Consider the following 20,000-nt stretch of genomic DNA (forward strand, 5'->3'; position numbering starts at 1 on the left):
CTTGATATTTATCCTTGAATTCGTTCTAAGAAACGCACATATCTTCTTAAGGACTAAACTTTCATCTGTGAATATTAAATATTTTTTCTTTCATTTTCCCCGACTGCAGTCAAATATAACACTTTGGTGAGGCAAAGCTGACATCTATTTGCGAAAATGTGCTTTGATGCGCTTGTTTGAAAACTTGTGATTAAAGCGCCACTCAATGGTCCAAAGGTGCAAATGCACTTTGCAGACACCGTGGCGGCGGTGCGTGTGGCGGTAGAAACGATTGGATGGCCACCTACTCTACGTATAAACACATTTTATTTTTTACCCTCTTTTTTAAAAGAAGAGAATGATGTGTTTTATAAGTTCAGTGAACTTAAATAAATGTTAAATACTTTTTAAAATGCATGATAAATGTTTTGCTTTGCTTTAGTAACATGCTTGTTACTATGACATATATAATTATATATTTAGTTTATTACCAAGTTTTTTTTAATGAAAAGAATGAAGTGTTAAATAAATGTTGAATACATGATTAAAATGTATGATAAAAGATTTGCTTTGCTTTAGTAACATGTTTGTTACTTCGATGTGTTTTAGAATTTCAATAAACTTAAATAAATGTTGAATACTTGTTTAAAATTAATGATAAATGATTTGCTTTAGTAGCATGGTAGTAACATTTATCATATATAATTACATATTCCCATATTCTTTAAAATAGAGATAAGTCTCTCTTTAACTTGAAATGTTTATGTGCGTGCTTGTTCATCAGAACACAAATTTGTATACTGAAATATATTTTCCCCTTTACTTATTTCGACGTCCCGCTCCTGGTAAAATGCACAACATTTTTATATTTTTAGTGATGACTAAAACTAATGTTAATGTTTTGCTTTGTTTTATATCATGTGTGTTCACATAATTGATTTATTTATTTTCATTTAAAAGAAGAGAATTAGACTCAGGATGATTAAATGTGCATGCTTGCGTGTGAGTGAGAGAGAGAGAGAGAGAGAGAGAGAGAGAGCATAACACACAGCAACTGGACACCTAAGCATGCATCCACAGATGTGTCTGGATGTGGGGACGCTCTAAAAAACATTACTTGACAGCTCATTTATGGTTTTGTCATCCTTGGTCACATTCAAACATTTGTTCAAACATCATATGTCTTCCCCTGAGCTCAAAGGTTGACGGCGAAATTTCACACACGCCGATTTTCGGATATGGAAATTATTATGATGTCAGAGGTCACATATGAATATGATTATGAGGTCAAAAGTTCAAAGTAATCAATCAAAAGTGGCATTTGCCCCCGGGGAAGGACTTCTTATGAGCAGCTATGTGGATCTAACGATGTATATAGCATTATAAATAATTTTTTAAACATTAATTAAAAGTATTACATAAGTTATTCCCATTGTTTGCGGAGGAAAAAATTTAGGTGGGTTCTTTTTTAATTAGCAACACCAGCTATATTCATCTAAGTAGTTTACCATGCCAATGGAACCTACCAAACCCACCAATCATAGCAAAAAGAGTTGTACATTAATTTTCACTCTTGGGGTATGATGACAAATCACACATAATACGGCCAAGACATATAAACACAGAGACAAGCATGGTGTGTTCTTGAACCTCATGATAGCTAAAAAGCACTGAGTAAAAGAGGTTGCAACAGCTGGTGCATCTATAAATAACGTTTGCATCTTCTAGTCATCTACTTTGGTAAGCCAAGAATATTTCTAAACTAAATACATTTTGTATTATCAAACATGTATATTACAATTTCACAGTGATCACCAATATTTATTGGGTTCTGTAAGCTAGTATGGATGAGAAAAGTATTAGCATTTCCAAAGAACTGACAAATAGTTGAAGACAGCATTCTTTTTTTTTCTTTCTTTTCTTTTCTTTTCTTTTCTTTTTTTTTTTAAAATAAATATTTCTGTAGTAAACTTTGAGGCAATAATCCTGTTGTCACTCTATGTTTCTCTGCCTTTTGTTTTGGTCACAGATGGACAACCAGACATTCAGATACAGTGTACTCTTAGTGGAAGGACTGAATATTACAACTCAGTCCAGCTATCTTGCATTTGTCATCCTTTTGATGGCTTACATATTTATAATGGTATCTAACCTTTGGATTTTGATTCAGATCTCAGCAGAAAAAGGCTTACACCAGCCCATGTACATTATTTACTGCAACTTGCCACTCAAAGATGTTATGGGAACAACTGTTATTGTCCCACGTTTGTTGAGGGATCTTGTAACAAACCCCTCTGAACGCTACATCACTTATGTGGAGTGTGTTTTTCAAGCTTTTTTTAATCATATGAATGGAACAACAAGCCACACTATTCTAATGGTTATGGCCTTTGACAGATATGTGGCCATATGCAATCCACTGCGTTACACTGCTATAATGAGCAATAATTTGGTGGTTAAATTGTCAGCAGGAGCTTGGGGTACTGCATTAGTGCTGGTGGGAATTTTGATCAGCCTCAGTGTGCGTCTGTCTCACTGCAGATCTGTGATTCAAAACCACATTTGCGATAACGCTTCACTATTTAAACTCTCTTGTGAAAATACAGTGATTAATAATGTATATGGATTAACTTTTACTGTAGTTTTACTAGTCTCTTCAATGGGAAGTGTTTTATTAACTTATCTCAAAATTGCAATTGTATGCTTAACCAGCAAGAACAAAGCAACAAACAAAAAAGCCATAAAAACATGCTGCACTCACTTGACTCTTTACTCAGTTATGTTAGTCTCTGGATTTGTTGCAATTTTTCTCCATCGTGTTTCTGAATACTCTGACAATAGAAGAATAGCAAGTATAGTTTTCAATGTTGTGCCACCAGGATTGAATCCCATAATATATGGTTTACAAGTCAAGGAAATAAGACAGAATTTGTTCAAGTTTTTAAAAAAATAAAGTTAATTCTATGTGATTTTTGATTACATATTCATGAACAAAGTCACTGTATAATGACAGTTAAAAGATTTTTGTTGGAATTGGTGACTTTTAATATATATATATATATATATATATATATATATATATATATATATATATATATATATATATATATATAAAAAAGATTTCTGTAAACTTTTGAGCATTGCTTATGTGTATCTGCTTGTGTAAAATTAAGACCACTGAGAGAATGTTCAGTTTAGTTCAATATACTAATATAGTGAATATTATTCATATAGAAACTAATCCAAGGCTACTTAGACTGTATACATTTTAATAAACAGATATTTAAAGCCTAAGTTGTTATTTACAATATCTCAATGAAGAGTTTGAGGGATATCAACAATAAAGCAGAAAACACAACAAATAACAGTACTGTAAAGCAAACAGCAAATGCAGTTTAAGCTTTTCTATCTCTACTATGCACATGCATAGGGAACAAGAAACGTGAGAGAAATTCAGTAAAAAGCAATCCTGGAATTCAGCTCCTACACCACACTGCTAATGAATGTATTAATTTATAATAGAATCACAGTAATGACATAAGTTATGTAGTAATAAGTAATGATAAATACAATGGAACTGTAAAATATTGTATGTATAATAATTATAAATGTAACTTCTGAACTGGAATTTAAATGTTGAATTAAAAGTCAACCCTTAAAATATTTCAGTCAGACAAATTTTCATTTTTCTTTCTTTGTAATAAAACTGGTTTCATCATTCTGGTTTCATCATTCTGGTTTCCAAATTGGTGAGTGTTTTTCCATATGCAATGTGATCACACAAAAAAAATGTTCTTTGTACAATGCTAGCTCACCAGATAGCAGCAGTCTGACCCAAATACATGATAAATTATTATATATCTTTATTTTCCAATTGAATGTGTTCACAGAAGTATAGGCTTTTAGTGAAGTGAAATCTGAAGTTTCCATATTTGCTTATACAAATGACCTAAATGTCCTAATTGTCACGGTGCACACAGTGGGGAGGAGCGATGAGATGGGGAGATGAAGAATAACTTTAAATAGTCTTTAATAAATGAAAACACAGGGGATATTCCAACATGAAAGCTTGAGCATGAACATAAAGAAACACATAGAATGTAACGAATCGACCAGACAGAGGAGAACTGAAAAGGCAGGAACTAATATTAACTGGATGATTACAAAACACAGGTGCTGGGGATTAATCAATGAAACTAAACAAGGACAGGAAGGTGACCAAATAAGAAAAGACAGGAACCAAAAAGGAAACACAAGGAAAACCATAACAAAACAAACTGAACATGTGACACTAATGTCCAAATGACCTAAAATTAAAAAAAAAAAAAAAAAAAAAAAAAATCATAATTTTAATGTGACTACATCAATTCTTCATTAGTGTTATGTAATTTTGTGTAAATAAATAAATAAAATAATTTACACTCTTAACATTCCTGGTCCACAGGGTATCAAAATGGCAAACAGGTATGACAAATTTCTCTCACAGACCTTTTCCTGGACTGTGCCCAACTGATGGAATGACCTCCCAATCTCAATTCGAACATCCGAGTCTTTACTCATTTTCAAAAAACATCTAAAGACTCATCTTTTTTGCCAGCACTTGACCAACTAATACTATGCTTTTTCTTTTCTTTTCTTTTCTTTCTTTTTCTTTTTCGCACTTACCTTTTCTTTTCTTTCCTTTTCTCCTTTTCTTTTCTTTTCTTTTTCTTTCTTTTCTTTCTTTTTTTTTTTTATTTTCTTTTTCTTTTCTTTTCTCCCCTATCCGTTTCTTTTTTTTTTTTCCTTTTGTTTGTTTTTTCTTTCTTTTCTTTTTTCTTTCCCCCCCCCTCCCCCACACCTTTCTTTTCTTTTCTTTTCTTTTCTTTTCTTTTCTTGTCTATCCTATTCTTGGGAAAGAAAAAAAAAACTTGCTATGAGTTCTGTGCTAGAATAACTGGGACTTGTCATGGCACTGGTAAACTGTTGTTGTTCTCTCGTTGGTCTGATTGCTTCTATTGTTCTCATTTGTAAGTCACTTTGGATAAAAGGGTCTGCTAAATGATTAAATGTAAATGTAAATGACTCTTTTGAAAAGCTGTAGATCTGATAAATCTTTCAGGACTATAGAAAATCACAGGAAGGAATTCTTGTTGAGCAGATAGGCTTCAGCTGTCACACCATGTAAATTCATACCATGATGTAAAGAGCTGCCACTTCAAAGTGTAAACCTCAGTTGAGAGACCAGAATCTAGGATTGGGTCTCTCTCAGGAATTAAACTCTGAATTTCAATATGTCAGGTAGATGGTGGCAAATCAATGTCCACACCTGAGACAGATCTGTCTTGTTCCCAAAGAGAGCCTCCCACTTTGTAAAACTTGACCAATTTTGGGGCAAAGTATTAGTAGGATAAGGTAACTGAAAGGCTGACTCCAAATGGAAACTCTGATAAACCTTCCAGGACTATAGAAACATCCCAAGGAAGGAAATTTCACTGGGCAAATTGGCTGTCCGGGACCACATAAAAAGTGAAATACTAAAATGCATAGAATTGCCACTTCAGAGTATATATCTTCTTGTAGAGAGAGCTCTGGCATTTACATTGGACTCAACAACCTTAGCCAAGAGACCTGGATCTGGGAGCGGATCCCCCTGGGGGCCAAATCCACATGAACCATATTAAGCATATATTGAGCCTCACGCCTGACACAGAAGGTTTTTCTAGATGGGAAGTCCCCAAGAAGAGCCTTTCAGGATATATAGTAGGTCTGAGAATTATACTCATAGTCTGTCCTGGGAAGAAATGACAGATCTCAGGTTCAGCCTTCACTTGAACTAGAGAGTAAGTGTTGCTAGAGGCCATGACCCACAGTCTCTATGAGGGGGTTTGGACAGTGACACTGATTTTCCTTCTCCTCCCAGTGGTAAAGGGGTTTAAAGCCAGACCATGGATTTATCTACACATGCCACTCTGTGGCAGCCATACCTTAGCTAACTTATTTTGCTTATAATTGTAACCATGGCAATTTTTTTTTTTATTTGAGGGTTCCCTATCTGTTGGTTACTTCAATGTTATGCTGAATTACTGACACTAGTTGTTACACTTGAGAGCCCCAAACACTTCTGACATTTCAGAAAATGCCAGTGAGAACTGGCAAGTTGAATTTGCATGCCAACCACTCACCCAGACATACAGTTATAAAAGGAGGATGACATGCTCCACTCATTCAGCTTTGGTCTTCTGATGTAGTTGCATCTCTAGAAACAAAACTACAAATCTGTTCAACTCTCTCCACTCTGCTGGATTTGTAGCACATATCAGCAGCCTCTCTTCTAACAATAGATTATGCCTTCTGAGGTGGATGACTCACCTGAGCTCCCACCCTTTGGTGTGGTGGCCCAGTCTGAGACTGACGCCAAGTTGGCTGTGAATATCATCTGAGGCTCCCATCCAGGGCATGCAAGTTTACCCTGTCTTTGATGAGGAGGGCTTACACTCCCACTGGTCAGGCCGCCTCCACCTTGCGCTCAGTGGCCATCCTGCTAGTCTATCAGGAAATACCGCTGAAAGAACTGCACAAGGGTAGTTCTGACCCAGAGGTAATGCAGAAACTGTGCTCAGCAACTGACTATGCCCTGTGGCCAAAGAAAGTTACAGTGTAGGCGTTGGGTCAGGCGATGTCCACACTGCTTGTCCAGGAGTGCCACCTTTGAATGAACCATGCTGAGTTGCGGGATGCTGAGAATGTATGCTTTCTTGATGCCCCCATCTCTCAAGGTGGTCTTTTCAATGACACTTTCGAGGACTTCACACAACAGTTCTTGGCAGTAAAGAAGCAGACAAAGGCTAATAATCACATCTTGCCTCAGTGCATGTCCTCTTCCAACTAAAGACACCAAATGTCTCAAGACCTGCCTACTTGTCTCCCTGCAAAGGCTTCACCGGCCCCGTCACCACCTGCCCCACACCTTTCAGATCTTCCCTGTCTCTTCACATCTTTATGAAAGTTGCAGAGGCTGCCCTTGCCCCTTTAAGGGAATGCATCATTTCTTGGTGGTCATTATTATGCAATTGAGTTCAAGGGTAAAAGTACCATGGCAATGGAACTCTTACCTATCACCAGTATTCTAATTCAAGTCAGACAAGTCAAGATCCTATATTGGCCAACGTGTTTGACCTAACCATGAAACTCCTTGACTACTCAAATCACCTGGAGCGGCTTTCTATAACACTGAGGTGCATTATGTCTGGTACCTGTGTGATTGTGCCTCCTATGCCATGAGCCAAGGTCCTTACTGCCCTCCATGACTGAAATCTAGGTGGATGTTAAAATGAAAAGCCTGGCCAGAAGCTATGTTTGATGGCAGGGACTAGACCGACAAATTAAGGATCTAGCAAAAACATGCTCTTGGTGTCACAAAATCCAGTAACAGCCTCAAGCATCACCTCTGTATGTGTGGGAATTGCATACCAGTCCCTGGCAATGAGTACACATCAACTATGCAGGACCCAATCTTTACAAATTGTTCATGGTACGAGTGGATGCATATTTAAAATGTCAAGAGGTATTTACCATCAAAAATGGCACATCTATGAAAAGACTGTTGACCTACTCCACACAGTATTCTGCCCCACTGGCTTACCAGAGCAGTTGGTCAGTGATAATGGTTTGCAGTTCCCTTCAGCGGAATACCAATCATTCGTTAAAGAATATGGCATTAAAGCAGTTTTTTTTTTTTTTTTTTTTTTCTAATCAGTTGTCACAATACAAGTTTTTTGTCAAGTTTATTGTTTGTATTTCTGTTTGATTGTGTTTCCTTGGTGTGTTCTCATTAAGGGGTCACCAAACTCGGTCCTGGAGGGCCAGTGTCCTACAGAATTTAGCTCCAACATGTCTCAACACACCGGCCTGGAAGTTTCAAGTATACATTATAAGACCTTGATTGGGGTAGGAGGGCGGTGTTAGGACAAATCTAAGAGCCCACGCACTTTTGGGGCCCCCAGAGAAATGTTTAATTAGCAGTAATAGTACTAGTAGTATTGAAATGGAAATTATAAATGTATCAACCAAAGAGTCACTGAGTGAGATCAGATGGTAAGCTATCAAATTATAGATGTCTTTGATTTCAACGAAGATGTAAGTGACTATCGCGAGATTCTGTCTATTGTTTTATAATTGAAAAACTATGCAGTGGTATAAAATAGTTTGTAGAACCCTTCAATTCATTGTAAATATTTTTTTAGTAATTATTTACATTTGTGGTGGGGGGGGGGGTAATTGGACTAGACATAGTCTCAGAAAAAATGGTTGCAGGAATCTAATTTTTCATGTTTTTTTTTTTCAGATTTGAAACAGAAACTCATGAGACATGTGACCTTTAACCCATAATTTTTGATTTCAAAAATTCAGGACTGATTTCATGTATTTTTATATGAAATTAAAAAATAAATAAATAAATCAGTGTGGTAAAAAAAAAAATAAAAAATTTCAAGGCACTTCAGTGTCTATAACTTTTTATCTTTTTGAGCATTATCAACTCTGGACAAAAGCCCAAAGGGAATTCTTTCCAAAGACACCAAAACTGTGTGTGTAGCACACTGAAGTCAGGAACTATTACAATTTTATGTTAGGTAGGTCATCTTCAGCTGTGAGTCCCATAGTGGGAGGTGCAGGTTAACAGGTTTTAAACACCATTTTCTCAACAATAAACAAACTGTTTCAGTAAAGTTAAATGATCATGTCTGCGTATTCAGTATAATTATCTATCCGGTATAACAAACCTGAACAACAGGTGTTCCTTTCTGCGTTCCTGGCTGTATGTTTAATAATCCGCTGTTGGATTTACTTTTCCTAAGTTTTCCCCATATTTATACATTAAAACTGATATATCACATTTTTTAATTGTACTTGAAACAATTTGCCAACATTTTAACAAAAATCCTAATGACCAAGTTACCTCAATCAATTTACCGTAATCTTTAATCAAAATATCTTCCAGGGAAAAATGAAATCTCTTTGGTGGCATATGCGAGGCTTTGCTGGTAAATCCCTAACCATGATATCTCTAACCTAGATATCTAGCAATTTTAGGTGTACTTACCAGGGATCAATCCGTTGTCTGAAAGAATTAGAACAAGCATTTGTGTTTGTGTTGTTTGACCATATTGTTCTTATTGTCTCTATAAAGATTTTGACGTTTATATTCATTTATGAACGCTGTTACAGATTTTGTCTTAGTGACATTTAATGGACTATTTTATTAAAAGATAATGCTGAGGACTTTTTGAGTAACACTCTGTCAAGTGTTTGCCCAACTACCAGAAGCCTGTAACTTTATTATAATTATTTAAAAATACATTTAAGCTTTACACCTGACACTTTTGTAACCGACTATAAACTAATATAGTACTGTATTTAAGCTAAACAAACATTTACAACTGTGAAAAATTAAGAGAATGAAGAGATGTTAATAAGCTGCTTTGCCACATGATTTCTTAAAGTCAGACGTGACAATGCACAGTTACAGTCGTACCTGTTTCTTGGAACAAAACTAAAAGGCGGACACCTAAATCACAAAGACTGAATAGAACGGACTGAATTATTGCTTTTGCTTAAAATAATTGATTTATTAACCCTGGAAGACTGTAAGTTTGTCTGCCTTGGGAAAGCTAGCATATCTCAAACATAGTGATAACACTCATTGCCTTTTCTTTTGGAGATCTAGCGTGTCTCGTCCCATTTGTCTGTATTTGTGATATCACAAATCCCGGAAAATATGCATTGTAGTCCAAACGCATCGTTCGTTGTAGTTTTTGAAAATATCTCCTTTTGAATTGGACTTTGAACTTTGTAATTTTGCAGATCTTTTTATGCTCAAATAGCAACATTACAGACTAACTAAAGTTGAAAAAGTGAAAAAGCATAATATCACCCCTTTAATAAGTTGGGGATGTTGTGGTTATCTAGGACACGCTTCAACAACGTATTTGTAATGTGAATCTTTTCCTTATTTTTAATCTTTATTGTTAATAATTAAATGTATATTGATAAGAAATGTGATTTATATATGCAAAGTGTATCCTATAGGCTAATTTAATTAAGTGATGTTCTACAGTGTTGTAATCTTTTGTATTTTCTACATTTCTTTGTGGAAACCACACACACATAAACAAACAGCATCCTAAGCTTGTAATGCACATGATATCAGTCACAGCATATCCTACATGACTACTAAAAATTACAAATTATATATAATTTTATTTCAAATAAAAGGAAAATAAAGTGAGTTGAATCCAAGCAGCTCTAAAAGATCCTTCTGAAGGCGATCTGCCTTTGACTGCAGTGTTGCTTTATGAATTAATTAAATGTCAGTAATGATCAATACTGCACAAATTATAGCGATCATGAAGAAGGTCCTTATTCTGTTCCAAACACTACAGTAAAGTGGTATACAACACACTATCAGTTATAGTCAGGTCTATAGTGCCATCTGTTGGCGCAGTTGTGTAATTTAGAGAACAACTTTCATTGTCAAGATCACGAGAAAATATTAAGTCGTGATAACAAGAAAACAACTTTTGTTATGTCGAGATAACGAGATAATTAAGTCATGATCACGAGAAAACAACTTACAGTATGTCGAGATTATAAGATAATTAAGTCGTTATCATGACAAAACATAAAGACAAAAAAATTATAATCCATGGCCTCTTAGGACTTCCCATAAGCAGCAATATAACTTTGAGTAAAAGTTAAAATCGTCAGAGAGGAATAAACCAGAAAAAAATTATATGGTCTATTTACTTTGGATTTGGTGAGTACACATTTTGAAATGTGTAAACTTTTATATAAATGTGATTAATGTATGAAGTATTTCTTTGTCATAATGAAATGCTGATAATATCTGATGTTTAACAAGCTAAAAGAGATATAATGATTAAAAAATGTGTATATGATTTCCTAATGTTCATATTGTGTTGTTGATGTTGATGACCCTTAAATGGTTTTATATTAAGTAATGTAATGTTATCTAAGCTGTCTAAATATTATGGAAATGTAGCTGTACATGCTGAACAGGATAATAAGTACTACTATTACTGTTGTTAAACTAAAAGCAGTTAATTTTATTTGTGCTGTGAACCAAATACTATTTTTTTTTTCTAAACGTAACTGCTCAAGAGTATTTTCTTCTGGCAGATTAATTTTTTTCTTTATAATTGGAAGAGTTTTTTTTCCGTGATTCTAAGGAAAGTCTCCAGGTTAGGTATGTAACCATAGTTCCCAGCGGGAACGAGGCGCTGCGTCGTGAAATGCTTTGGGAATGCCCCTTCGTGACCACGTTCTGAAGCACGTATAAAATCAGTCCAATGGAGCAGCGAGACGTCACGAGCGGGGTGACGTGAGCAACCAGAAAGTATAAAAGTGCATCTGGCAGAGCGCAAGTTAGTTTAGATGATGTAGTGCCTGCAGGGAGTATGGCAAAGAGACACAGCGTCAAATTCCCTCAGGGAACCATGGTTACATACGTAACCTGTAAACGTTCCCCGTCAGGAACTCGAGCTGCATCAAGAAACGCTGTGGGAATGAGAAAACCTCCTGTGCCATACTACCAAGTCCCTGCCTGTGTGTGTATCTCTTGAGCACATCACGAAGAGAGAACTTGGCAAAGCGTGCGGAGAGGACCAGCCTGCCGCAGCACAAATGTCCTGCAAGGCCACATCCAAGTTGAAAGCCTTGGAGGCCGCCATACTCCTGGTCGAGTGCGCTCTGATCCCTATAGGTGACGGGAGGCCAGAGGACTCGTAGACTAGAGAGATGGCCTCGACCACCCACCTACTCATAGTCTGCTTGGTCACCAGAGATCCTTTCTTTGGCAGACCAAAGCAAACAAACAGCTGATCTGCCTTATGCCATGGGGCAGCTCTGTGTGCGTAAGCATCCAGTGCTCGAATTGGACAGAGCAGATTAAGCCTTTCTTGTCCTACTTCCTGGAACGGAATGTCTGAAGTACTATGGGCCCTGGCGAAGAAATGGACACCTTAGGGACATACCCGACCGAAAGTGCCTGAAGATCCCGATCCTTTTAAGTGATAAAATAGCGAGGAGAAAGGTAGTCTTGAGCATGAGAAACTTGACTGGAACTTCTATGGGTTCAAAGTGGGCATTGGATAAGCCATCCAGAACCACAGCCAGGTCCCACACCTTAGTGTGCTGTACCGGCCTCAGCCTCAGGGTGCTACGGAGGAAACGAGTGATAAGTGGGTGTCATTGGAGTTATGTTAATAATTGCACCATATTTTAGATTTGAAACATTTAACAGGTGTGCAGTATTATTTATATAATATGAATAATATGTTATATTATGCTAAAGAATTGGTGGTTTACTTTGCATTGGAGCATTAAGTGGTAGCCTATTTTAGTAGGCTAGGCTACATACATGGATTTATATGCAAAATGTCAATATTCTCACATTACTTAATATTTGTCACAAGTACATTTTTCATTTATACTTTAAATTTCCTTTAATAAAACAGCATGCATTTTTGTCATGCACATACTTTGTTATTTTGTTACCTGTCCTTTATTTTGACAGAGAACTACTTGGGGAAAAGATATCTGTATACACTCATTAAAAAATTGTTGCGTGTTTAATGAATTGTTTCCTTTCTTTTAGTAAAAGGTGAGGCACTTTATAATTTCACTCCCATTATTTAGGCCTAACTAAAACAAGAAATGAATAAATTAAACCTGGCCACGATTTAGCTAAATTATTGAAACGAAACGGAAAAGAAGCGACGGATTAATAAAACTTCCTCATATTTAAACTCAGGTTCTCTCATTATAATCAACAAAGTGCATACAATGTAAAAAAAATAAAAAAATAAAAAAAAAAAAAATAATTAATTGACAACTTCAGCAATTTTAAAGGGAGCCTTCTGTACTCACTTTAATACAATTTAAGTAAAAAAAAATAATAATAATAATAAAATTGCAGCTGCAGGAGAGTATCAGTCATACATCTGTTTAATCTTGATCAAGAACAACTAATGATCAACGAATTGGAGGATGAACATCTTAGATCATTTTAAAATGTCAAATAGCCTTCTATTTACAGGTTATAACTGCATCTGTCTCGGTTGTAGACTTGTGAAGATTTATTTTTAATACAGATCCCATACTATAACCTAAAAGAAATGTGCTCTATTTTTATGCATATTCAAGTATTTTTGCAGAAAATGATTAATGCACATGCATGACAGGGAGGCGCTCCCGCGATCACTTGTATTTTTTCCTGATAATGAAATAACTTAAATTAAGGGTGCCTCACATGCATGCGAAATATATAGGCCTATACAGAAAGCTTGAAATGTCTACTTTTAAATTAACCAATTTAAAACAAAAGCAAATACTCCCTGATTATGTAATCTGTGAAGGTTGCATTTCTCTCTAAAGGCGCGAGTCAGAACCATGAATTTCATGTTGCAGCCGACAAGAAAACATTGGTTTATTAATAAATAAATGAAATGTTTCCTTTTTCACAATTATTAGGCTACCTCTGCCTGTGCTTTGTGGCAAACTTAATGTGTGTGCTTGAGCGCAGAATATATTAAGGCTCATATGGATTAGTAGACTATGTTAATTTAATATAAATGTGCGATTAGTTGAATAATGACTTGAATGACTACTAGTAACTAGAAAAATCTTACATGAGGGCCTGCCCTGTTAAATACTCTGTAGACCTCTCTGTTAAAGTTTTAAAGCATTTTATACACGTTTGCATAAATTCTGCTTTCAGAATGGTCTGTAATGGAGAGATGACACATCCTTAACATTGATTTTTCCTCTGAAACACAAAAACGCAAATTGAAATAGTTTTTCAAAGTTATTTTATGTTTTGTGAATGGTCAGCCCTTCTCCGTTCTGCAGATATTGTTGCTTCTGGTTTGTGCATTGTAAATCACAGAAAGTCTACAAAAGTCCCAAAAACTCATCACATTCAAAAACACATTCATAGACGGATAATTTTCTGATGTATGGACTCTATTTGGGATTTAGAAAAACATAAAAAGATGGTTCAATATATTGTTAATAAACACATTCTGTGAGAATTTATTAGAATTGATTAGAATTTATTAGAATTTATTTCGGCCAGTTTCTTTGTCTCTCTCTCAGAGGGGCCTCACGTCTCCTGAGGAAAAACAAAAACAAAACCTTATTATATTGTATTTAATATTCTGTATGCCTTTGCAAAAGTGTGTGTTTGGAATAAACTGAAGCATTTATAACTTGTATTGCATTAAGATAAAGTAACGAGAGGAGCATCACCCACAGTAACAAAGTAAAAAAAAAAATCCCCAAAAATTTACTTAAGTAAAAGTAAAAATACCCATCTTTAAATATACTCCAAAAGTATTAGTTACCGAAAAAATTTACTCAAGTAAATGTAACGAAGTAAATGTAACTCGTTACTACCCACCTCTGCTACTAGCAACAGACGGACCCCATCCTGGCATACTATCTCTAGAACTCCTGGAAACAGAACGATCAGGGGAAAAGCATACAGACAAAGCCTCAGCCACATCTGCACCATGGCATCAAGCCCCAGTGGAGCTGGAAGCGTGAGGGAGAACCAGAGCGGACAGTGTGTCGTTTCCTGCAGTGCAAATAGATCCACTTCCACCTGGCCAAATTCCCTCCAGAGGAGCTCCACCACCTCGGGTGGAGTCTCCATCCCCCGGGCCTAAGCCCCTGTCTCAACAGGATATCTGCCCCCTGATTGAGATACCCAAGGATGTAAACTGCTCTTAGTGAGAGGAGCTTCTACTGAGCCCCCAGAAGGATCAGGCATGCCACCTTAAAGATGGTGCTCTCGCCGAAGTGATGGTGTCAACTACCTCTTGAGGTAGGCCACCTAGAATCTCCGTGTCCTGTCCAGGGACCAGACATGAAGTTTCCAGAGGTCTGGACACAGGTCAGTAGAACCTTCCTCTGAGGAATCTGCCAGGGAGAGGCTGTCACAAGGAGCATTAGTTCCGGGAACAAGGTCCGGGTGGGCCAGTAAGGTGCCACAAACAGGACCTGCTCCTCATCCTCCCTGACAATGCACAGCGTCTGTGCGAGAAGGCTCACTGGGGGAAACACATACTTGCACAGGCCCTGCGGCCAGCTGTGTGCCAGTGCATCTGTGCTGAATGATCAATTGGTCAGGGAGTAAGACAACCGGCAGTGAGAGGTCTCTGGAGAGGCAAACAGGTTTAACCCTCTGGAGTTTAAGGGTATTTTTGGGGCCTGGAGAAGTTTTGTCATGCCCTGACATTTGTGCTTTTTTCAGTTTCTTATGAATATCTAAATGGCTAAAGTCTAATCTCACTGTAATCAGCACAAACTGGGCTATAATAATATGTAAGCAGCATGTATGGACATGATTGTGCTTTTGAGAAAAAAAAATGTTATGCGTGGTTAGTGAAAAACTAAAAATGTTAAATCACTTGAATAAGGCAATAATAAAACACATACAGAAAATTGGTTCCCGGGACTTTTGAGAACTGGAGCTTGTAGCATAGAATTTTTTTTTTCTAAATGATGTGAAAATCATCTTGTTTACTCACTTACAGAAAACAGTATATTGATTTAAATTTTCTAAGACACTCTTTGTTGGTAAAAGTCATATGCGAGTAGGCATCAACTATCATGAATTCACACCTGAGAAGACAAAGGCCTGCATAATGAGCCATTCAGTCAGCTGTGTCACTGAGAGGGATGAGTTACAAGAAAGAATGTGAGGACAAAATAAATGTATATAATTTTATGTTTGTAGTTTATTTCGAATATATTTAATTATCCCACAACATAATTTAATATTCACTTGTGAGTGCAGATAAACAGTTTATTAGGAACAATCAAAGCTGACTTTCAAACTGAATTTTTTGCATCATTACTCCAGTCACACAATCCTTCAGAAATCCTTTTAACAATCTTATTTTCTACAAAAAAACTTTTATTGTTATTATTATCATTATGATTATTATTATTATTATTATTATTATTAATGTTGAAAAGAGCTGAGAATATTTTTTTCAGGTTTTTTAGGGGGGATAAATTGAAAGAACAGCATTGTTTATTACATTTGTTACAGTTACATTTATTGGTACATTTATATTATTTACATCAAGCTTTTGAATGGTATAGTAGTGTATATTGTTATTGAAACTTCATAATATTTCACTTGATGATACATTTAGTCAGGAATTATAGTTTGGAAAAAGTCTTTGGAAAAAGACTAACTAGTAAAATGTTTACACGTTATGTGAAAACTAGTACAAGTATATAAATAAATAAGAGACTTACTCATGTTTATGATCTCTGCTTCATTCTTTTTTTCTGAGGAAATCCAAATCTCAAATCCTCAACCACATCAAATCATTTTGGGGTGAATTATGTCTTATTCCTCTCATCGCGAAGCAAACAGTAAATATAAAAAAAACTTGAAGAAAAATCTCGCTGCGTTGTCTTCTGTTGTGTGGGCGTATTCAAGCCGCGCGCTTCAGTGAAACATTATAATTGAATAGCGCGCTCGGCGCGTGGGCGTGGTCGCATTAGAAGATAATGAAGGGAGACGTGAAAAACGGACATCGCGTTGTTTTCATATGGATTACTTTATCACAGAATATTTGTTTTCGGCACTTGTTTAGTTTAAAAGTAGACATGTCTGGCTTTCTATAGATATCTCTCTCATGTCTCTGTGTTGAGTATTCACTGAGTTACAGTTCATTTTAATGACGCGTTTGTAAATAAAGAGCAGGGCATACAAAGGCTGCTGTTATCTTTATTTTATAAGTGCACAAAGTTTTGTTGTTATTATGTCTGTATACAAAAAAAGTAGACCCTTTACAGATTCGACTGATGTATTGCTCTTATCTGTACGATCAAAACTGAAAGTGTAATTTAAGTTCTTTTCGTGGTTATCAGGAAAAAAATACCCCAAAACGCGTATACGCGTTAATCGACTTCAGAGGGTTAACTGAGTTTAACTGGGTTGCAGAGTGCAGGAGGAGCGATGATCCCCCGAGGGGTTTACCATCACTGTTACCCTCAGACCGACCGTACCACCACCCGCCTGACTGCTGCCATGATGAGAACTAGATCGAGGCAGAGTCAATAAAGCTCCGCCCCTTTTAACGCAACAGAGCTTGGCCTGCAACTCCGAGATGGTCATCTTCTCGCAATGAGAACATGAATCATCCACGAACACCACCCCAATGTGCTTCATGCCCAGACACATGAGGCAGGGATTGTGACCATCACCCAACGGCATGTAACGACCACATCCAGAAACGCACGGGTGATACATTGTCTATAGCAAGATGCAACTTCATCTTTACAAAGTCGCAATGTTGAGTTTGTCAGATGCAATGCATCTTTAAAAAGACGCACATGTGAATGCTCTTTTAGAGAAAAAACAACACAAACAGGGGGTAGTACAGCCTGATGTGTGTAACTCGACAAAGGAAACCACAACCACTGAAGCGCCATACCGCCAACACCAAGAGCTCCAAAGAGCATGCTGAACTCACTCAGTCTTCTTCTCTCAGTAGAGTAGTCTGGAGCAAAAGATGTGATTGTTCGGCTCTGAAGCAAAAAGCTAGTGTGTGTTGCACCTGCTGCCTTTTAATCCTCACACTGTGATCAGCGGCAGCTGGATGCAATAATCACATGACAATGTGCATTGGCTGGTTTAGTTACACTCAAAGTGGTCATCGGTCATTTCGGTCAATCCATCGGTATTACCGATGTGACATTGAGAGTGACTGACTGAAAGGGAACTATAATATACAGTGAGTTTCAGTCCTATTACCTTCATCAGGCATATCATACTGGATTCATTTGTTTTTGCTTTGATTTTTTACTTGTTTTTGGTAATTTAGCCAACGCACCTATCGATCACCTACAGGTGTGCAAGGGAATTGTGTAAGACTGTTTTATATACTGTATATATATATATATATATAAAGTGTAAACTTATAGCATCAATATTTTGCTGGTAAAATAATAATAATAATAATAATAATAATAATAATAATAATAACAATAAAATCACAACCCAAAAGACATCGCCGGGCTGGTAGAAGCGGTGGAGTTAGCTGAAGTAGTGTTTGCTCACTATGCCAGAGAGAGAGCGGGCCTGGCGCCCCGGAGGGTGATGGAGTGGGCACCTCACAGACAGTCAGTAGGCTGGCGGTCCCTGTCATCGTTGATGAGCCTTCGGAACCCCTGGAACACCAAGCTTGAGCATGGCTGGCCGGCTGCCTTCTCTATTACACTGTTCCAACCGTAGCCCCAGGACAAGCATGGTCAAGACCACCATTGCAGACCACGGCCAGAGTAGAAGACAGCTCTCTCCATCACCTGCGTCCATGGTGATACATGATATGTCCCTGCGCGTACCGTTCTTATCTCTGCAGAACCCAGGACCTCGCCATTCCGCTCTTGCTGGGACAAGACTGGCCAGGGTTTGACCAGCTCTTGACCGCAGCCATGCAGTTGGCCGCCACAAACCGGGTGCGCCGACAGAGGAGACCACCCACCAGACAGCCCATCCTACTAGGGTTAGTATGAACGTTCCAATTTGCCCAATATTTTTGTTGATGTGTTCCAACAGGCTACTGCTGGGTGGTCATTTGGCTGTGAACAATGCGAGGATGAGCTGCTCTGCCACTGCTGGGAACAAGTCCGGCAGATTGAGGATGAGGAACAGTTTCCAGCGCCGCATCCCCTCCCTCACTTTGTCATCAAAAATGGCCTACTGTACTGTGTCTCCAACAGGTGAGGGGAGGAAAAACTGCTGTTGGTGTTACCTAAGACCAAGACGGAGGTCGTCATCAAGCTGGCACACTCCCATCCCATGGCTGGACACTTGGGAGTGGTGAATATGTTTCAGCAAATAAGAGGTTGTTTCCACTGGCTGGGTTTGGATGAGGAGGTGAAACGTTACTGTCAAAGTTGCCCAACTTACCAGCAAACGTCCCCACGTTGTTCTCCCCCCAGCCTGTTAATACCGCTGCCTGTCATTGAGGCACCATTCAAGTGAATCGGGATTCATCTGCTGGACCCGCTGCCAAAGTCCGCCCGGGGTCACAAACACATCCTGGTCATAATTGACTATGCCACCCGGTACCCAGAGGCCATTCCCCTTCTCAGAGCGAGGGTGATGAACATCACAAGGGAGTTGTTTCTGCTATGTACAGTAGCTGGGTGGGCATCCCCAAGGAAATCTGACTGACCGAGGCACCCCCTTCATGTCCTTAGGCTTCCACTGAGTTTACACCATTCAAGCTGCTGTTCGGAAAGCAACCACAAGGGCTCCTGGATGTGGCTTGCGAAGCCTAGGAGAACCAGCACACTCCAAATCACACTCTCATAGAGCACATACGGGACATGAGAGAGAGGATCGACCGTGTAATGCCACTAGTTCAAGTACATCTAGTGGTCACCTCAGCATGCCCAACAGAGGTTATATGACCGGCCCGCTCAAGTGAGGGAATTCCAGCTAGGTTCATGGTCTTGGTCCCAACCACCGCCTCCAAGTTCCTGGCCACCTGGCAGGGACCTTGCACTGTCATCGAACAAATGCCCCTCGGTTACATACCGAGTCAGACAGCCAGGACGTAGGAGGGCAGAATAGTTCTACCATGTCAACCCTCTGGGTCTAAGGGGGTTTTGGGGGCCTGGAGAAGTTTTGACATGCCCTGACTCTTGTGCTTTTTCAGTTGCTTATAAACATATACATGGCTAAAGTCTGAAAACACTATATTCAGTACAAACTGGGCTACAATAATATGTAAATAGCATGTATGTACATGATTGTGTTTTTGAGAAAAAAAAAAACATTTATGCGTGGTTAGTGAAGAAGTAAAATTTTGAAGTCACTGAAATAAGGTCATAAAACACATACAGAACATTTGTTCACAAGACTGTCAAACATGGACCTTGTAGCCTAGAATCTTTGCTTCAAAATGATGTGAAAATCATCTTGTTTACTC

At 37.9% G+C, this 20,000-nt stretch overlaps 1 protein-coding gene across 1 annotated transcript; it reads left to right on the forward strand.

Annotated features, from left to right (window-relative positions):
- The first annotated feature begins 1,628 nt into the window (after nucleotides 1-1,628).
- On the forward strand, nucleotides 1,629-2,932 carry LOC109093874 (olfactory receptor 7C1-like). Its single transcript, XM_042734644.1, has one exon. The coding sequence runs from the start codon at nucleotides 1,979-1,981 to the stop codon at nucleotides 2,930-2,932; it is 954 nt and encodes a 317-aa protein (XP_042590578.1). The 5' UTR covers nucleotides 1,629-1,978.
- Nucleotides 2,933-20,000: the final 17,068 nt, after the last annotated feature.

This window comes from Cyprinus carpio, chromosome B11 (genome assembly GCF_018340385.1).
Source record: "Cyprinus carpio isolate SPL01 chromosome B11, ASM1834038v1, whole genome shotgun sequence".
Classification (NCBI taxonomy): domain Eukaryota; kingdom Metazoa; phylum Chordata; class Actinopteri; order Cypriniformes; family Cyprinidae; genus Cyprinus; species Cyprinus carpio.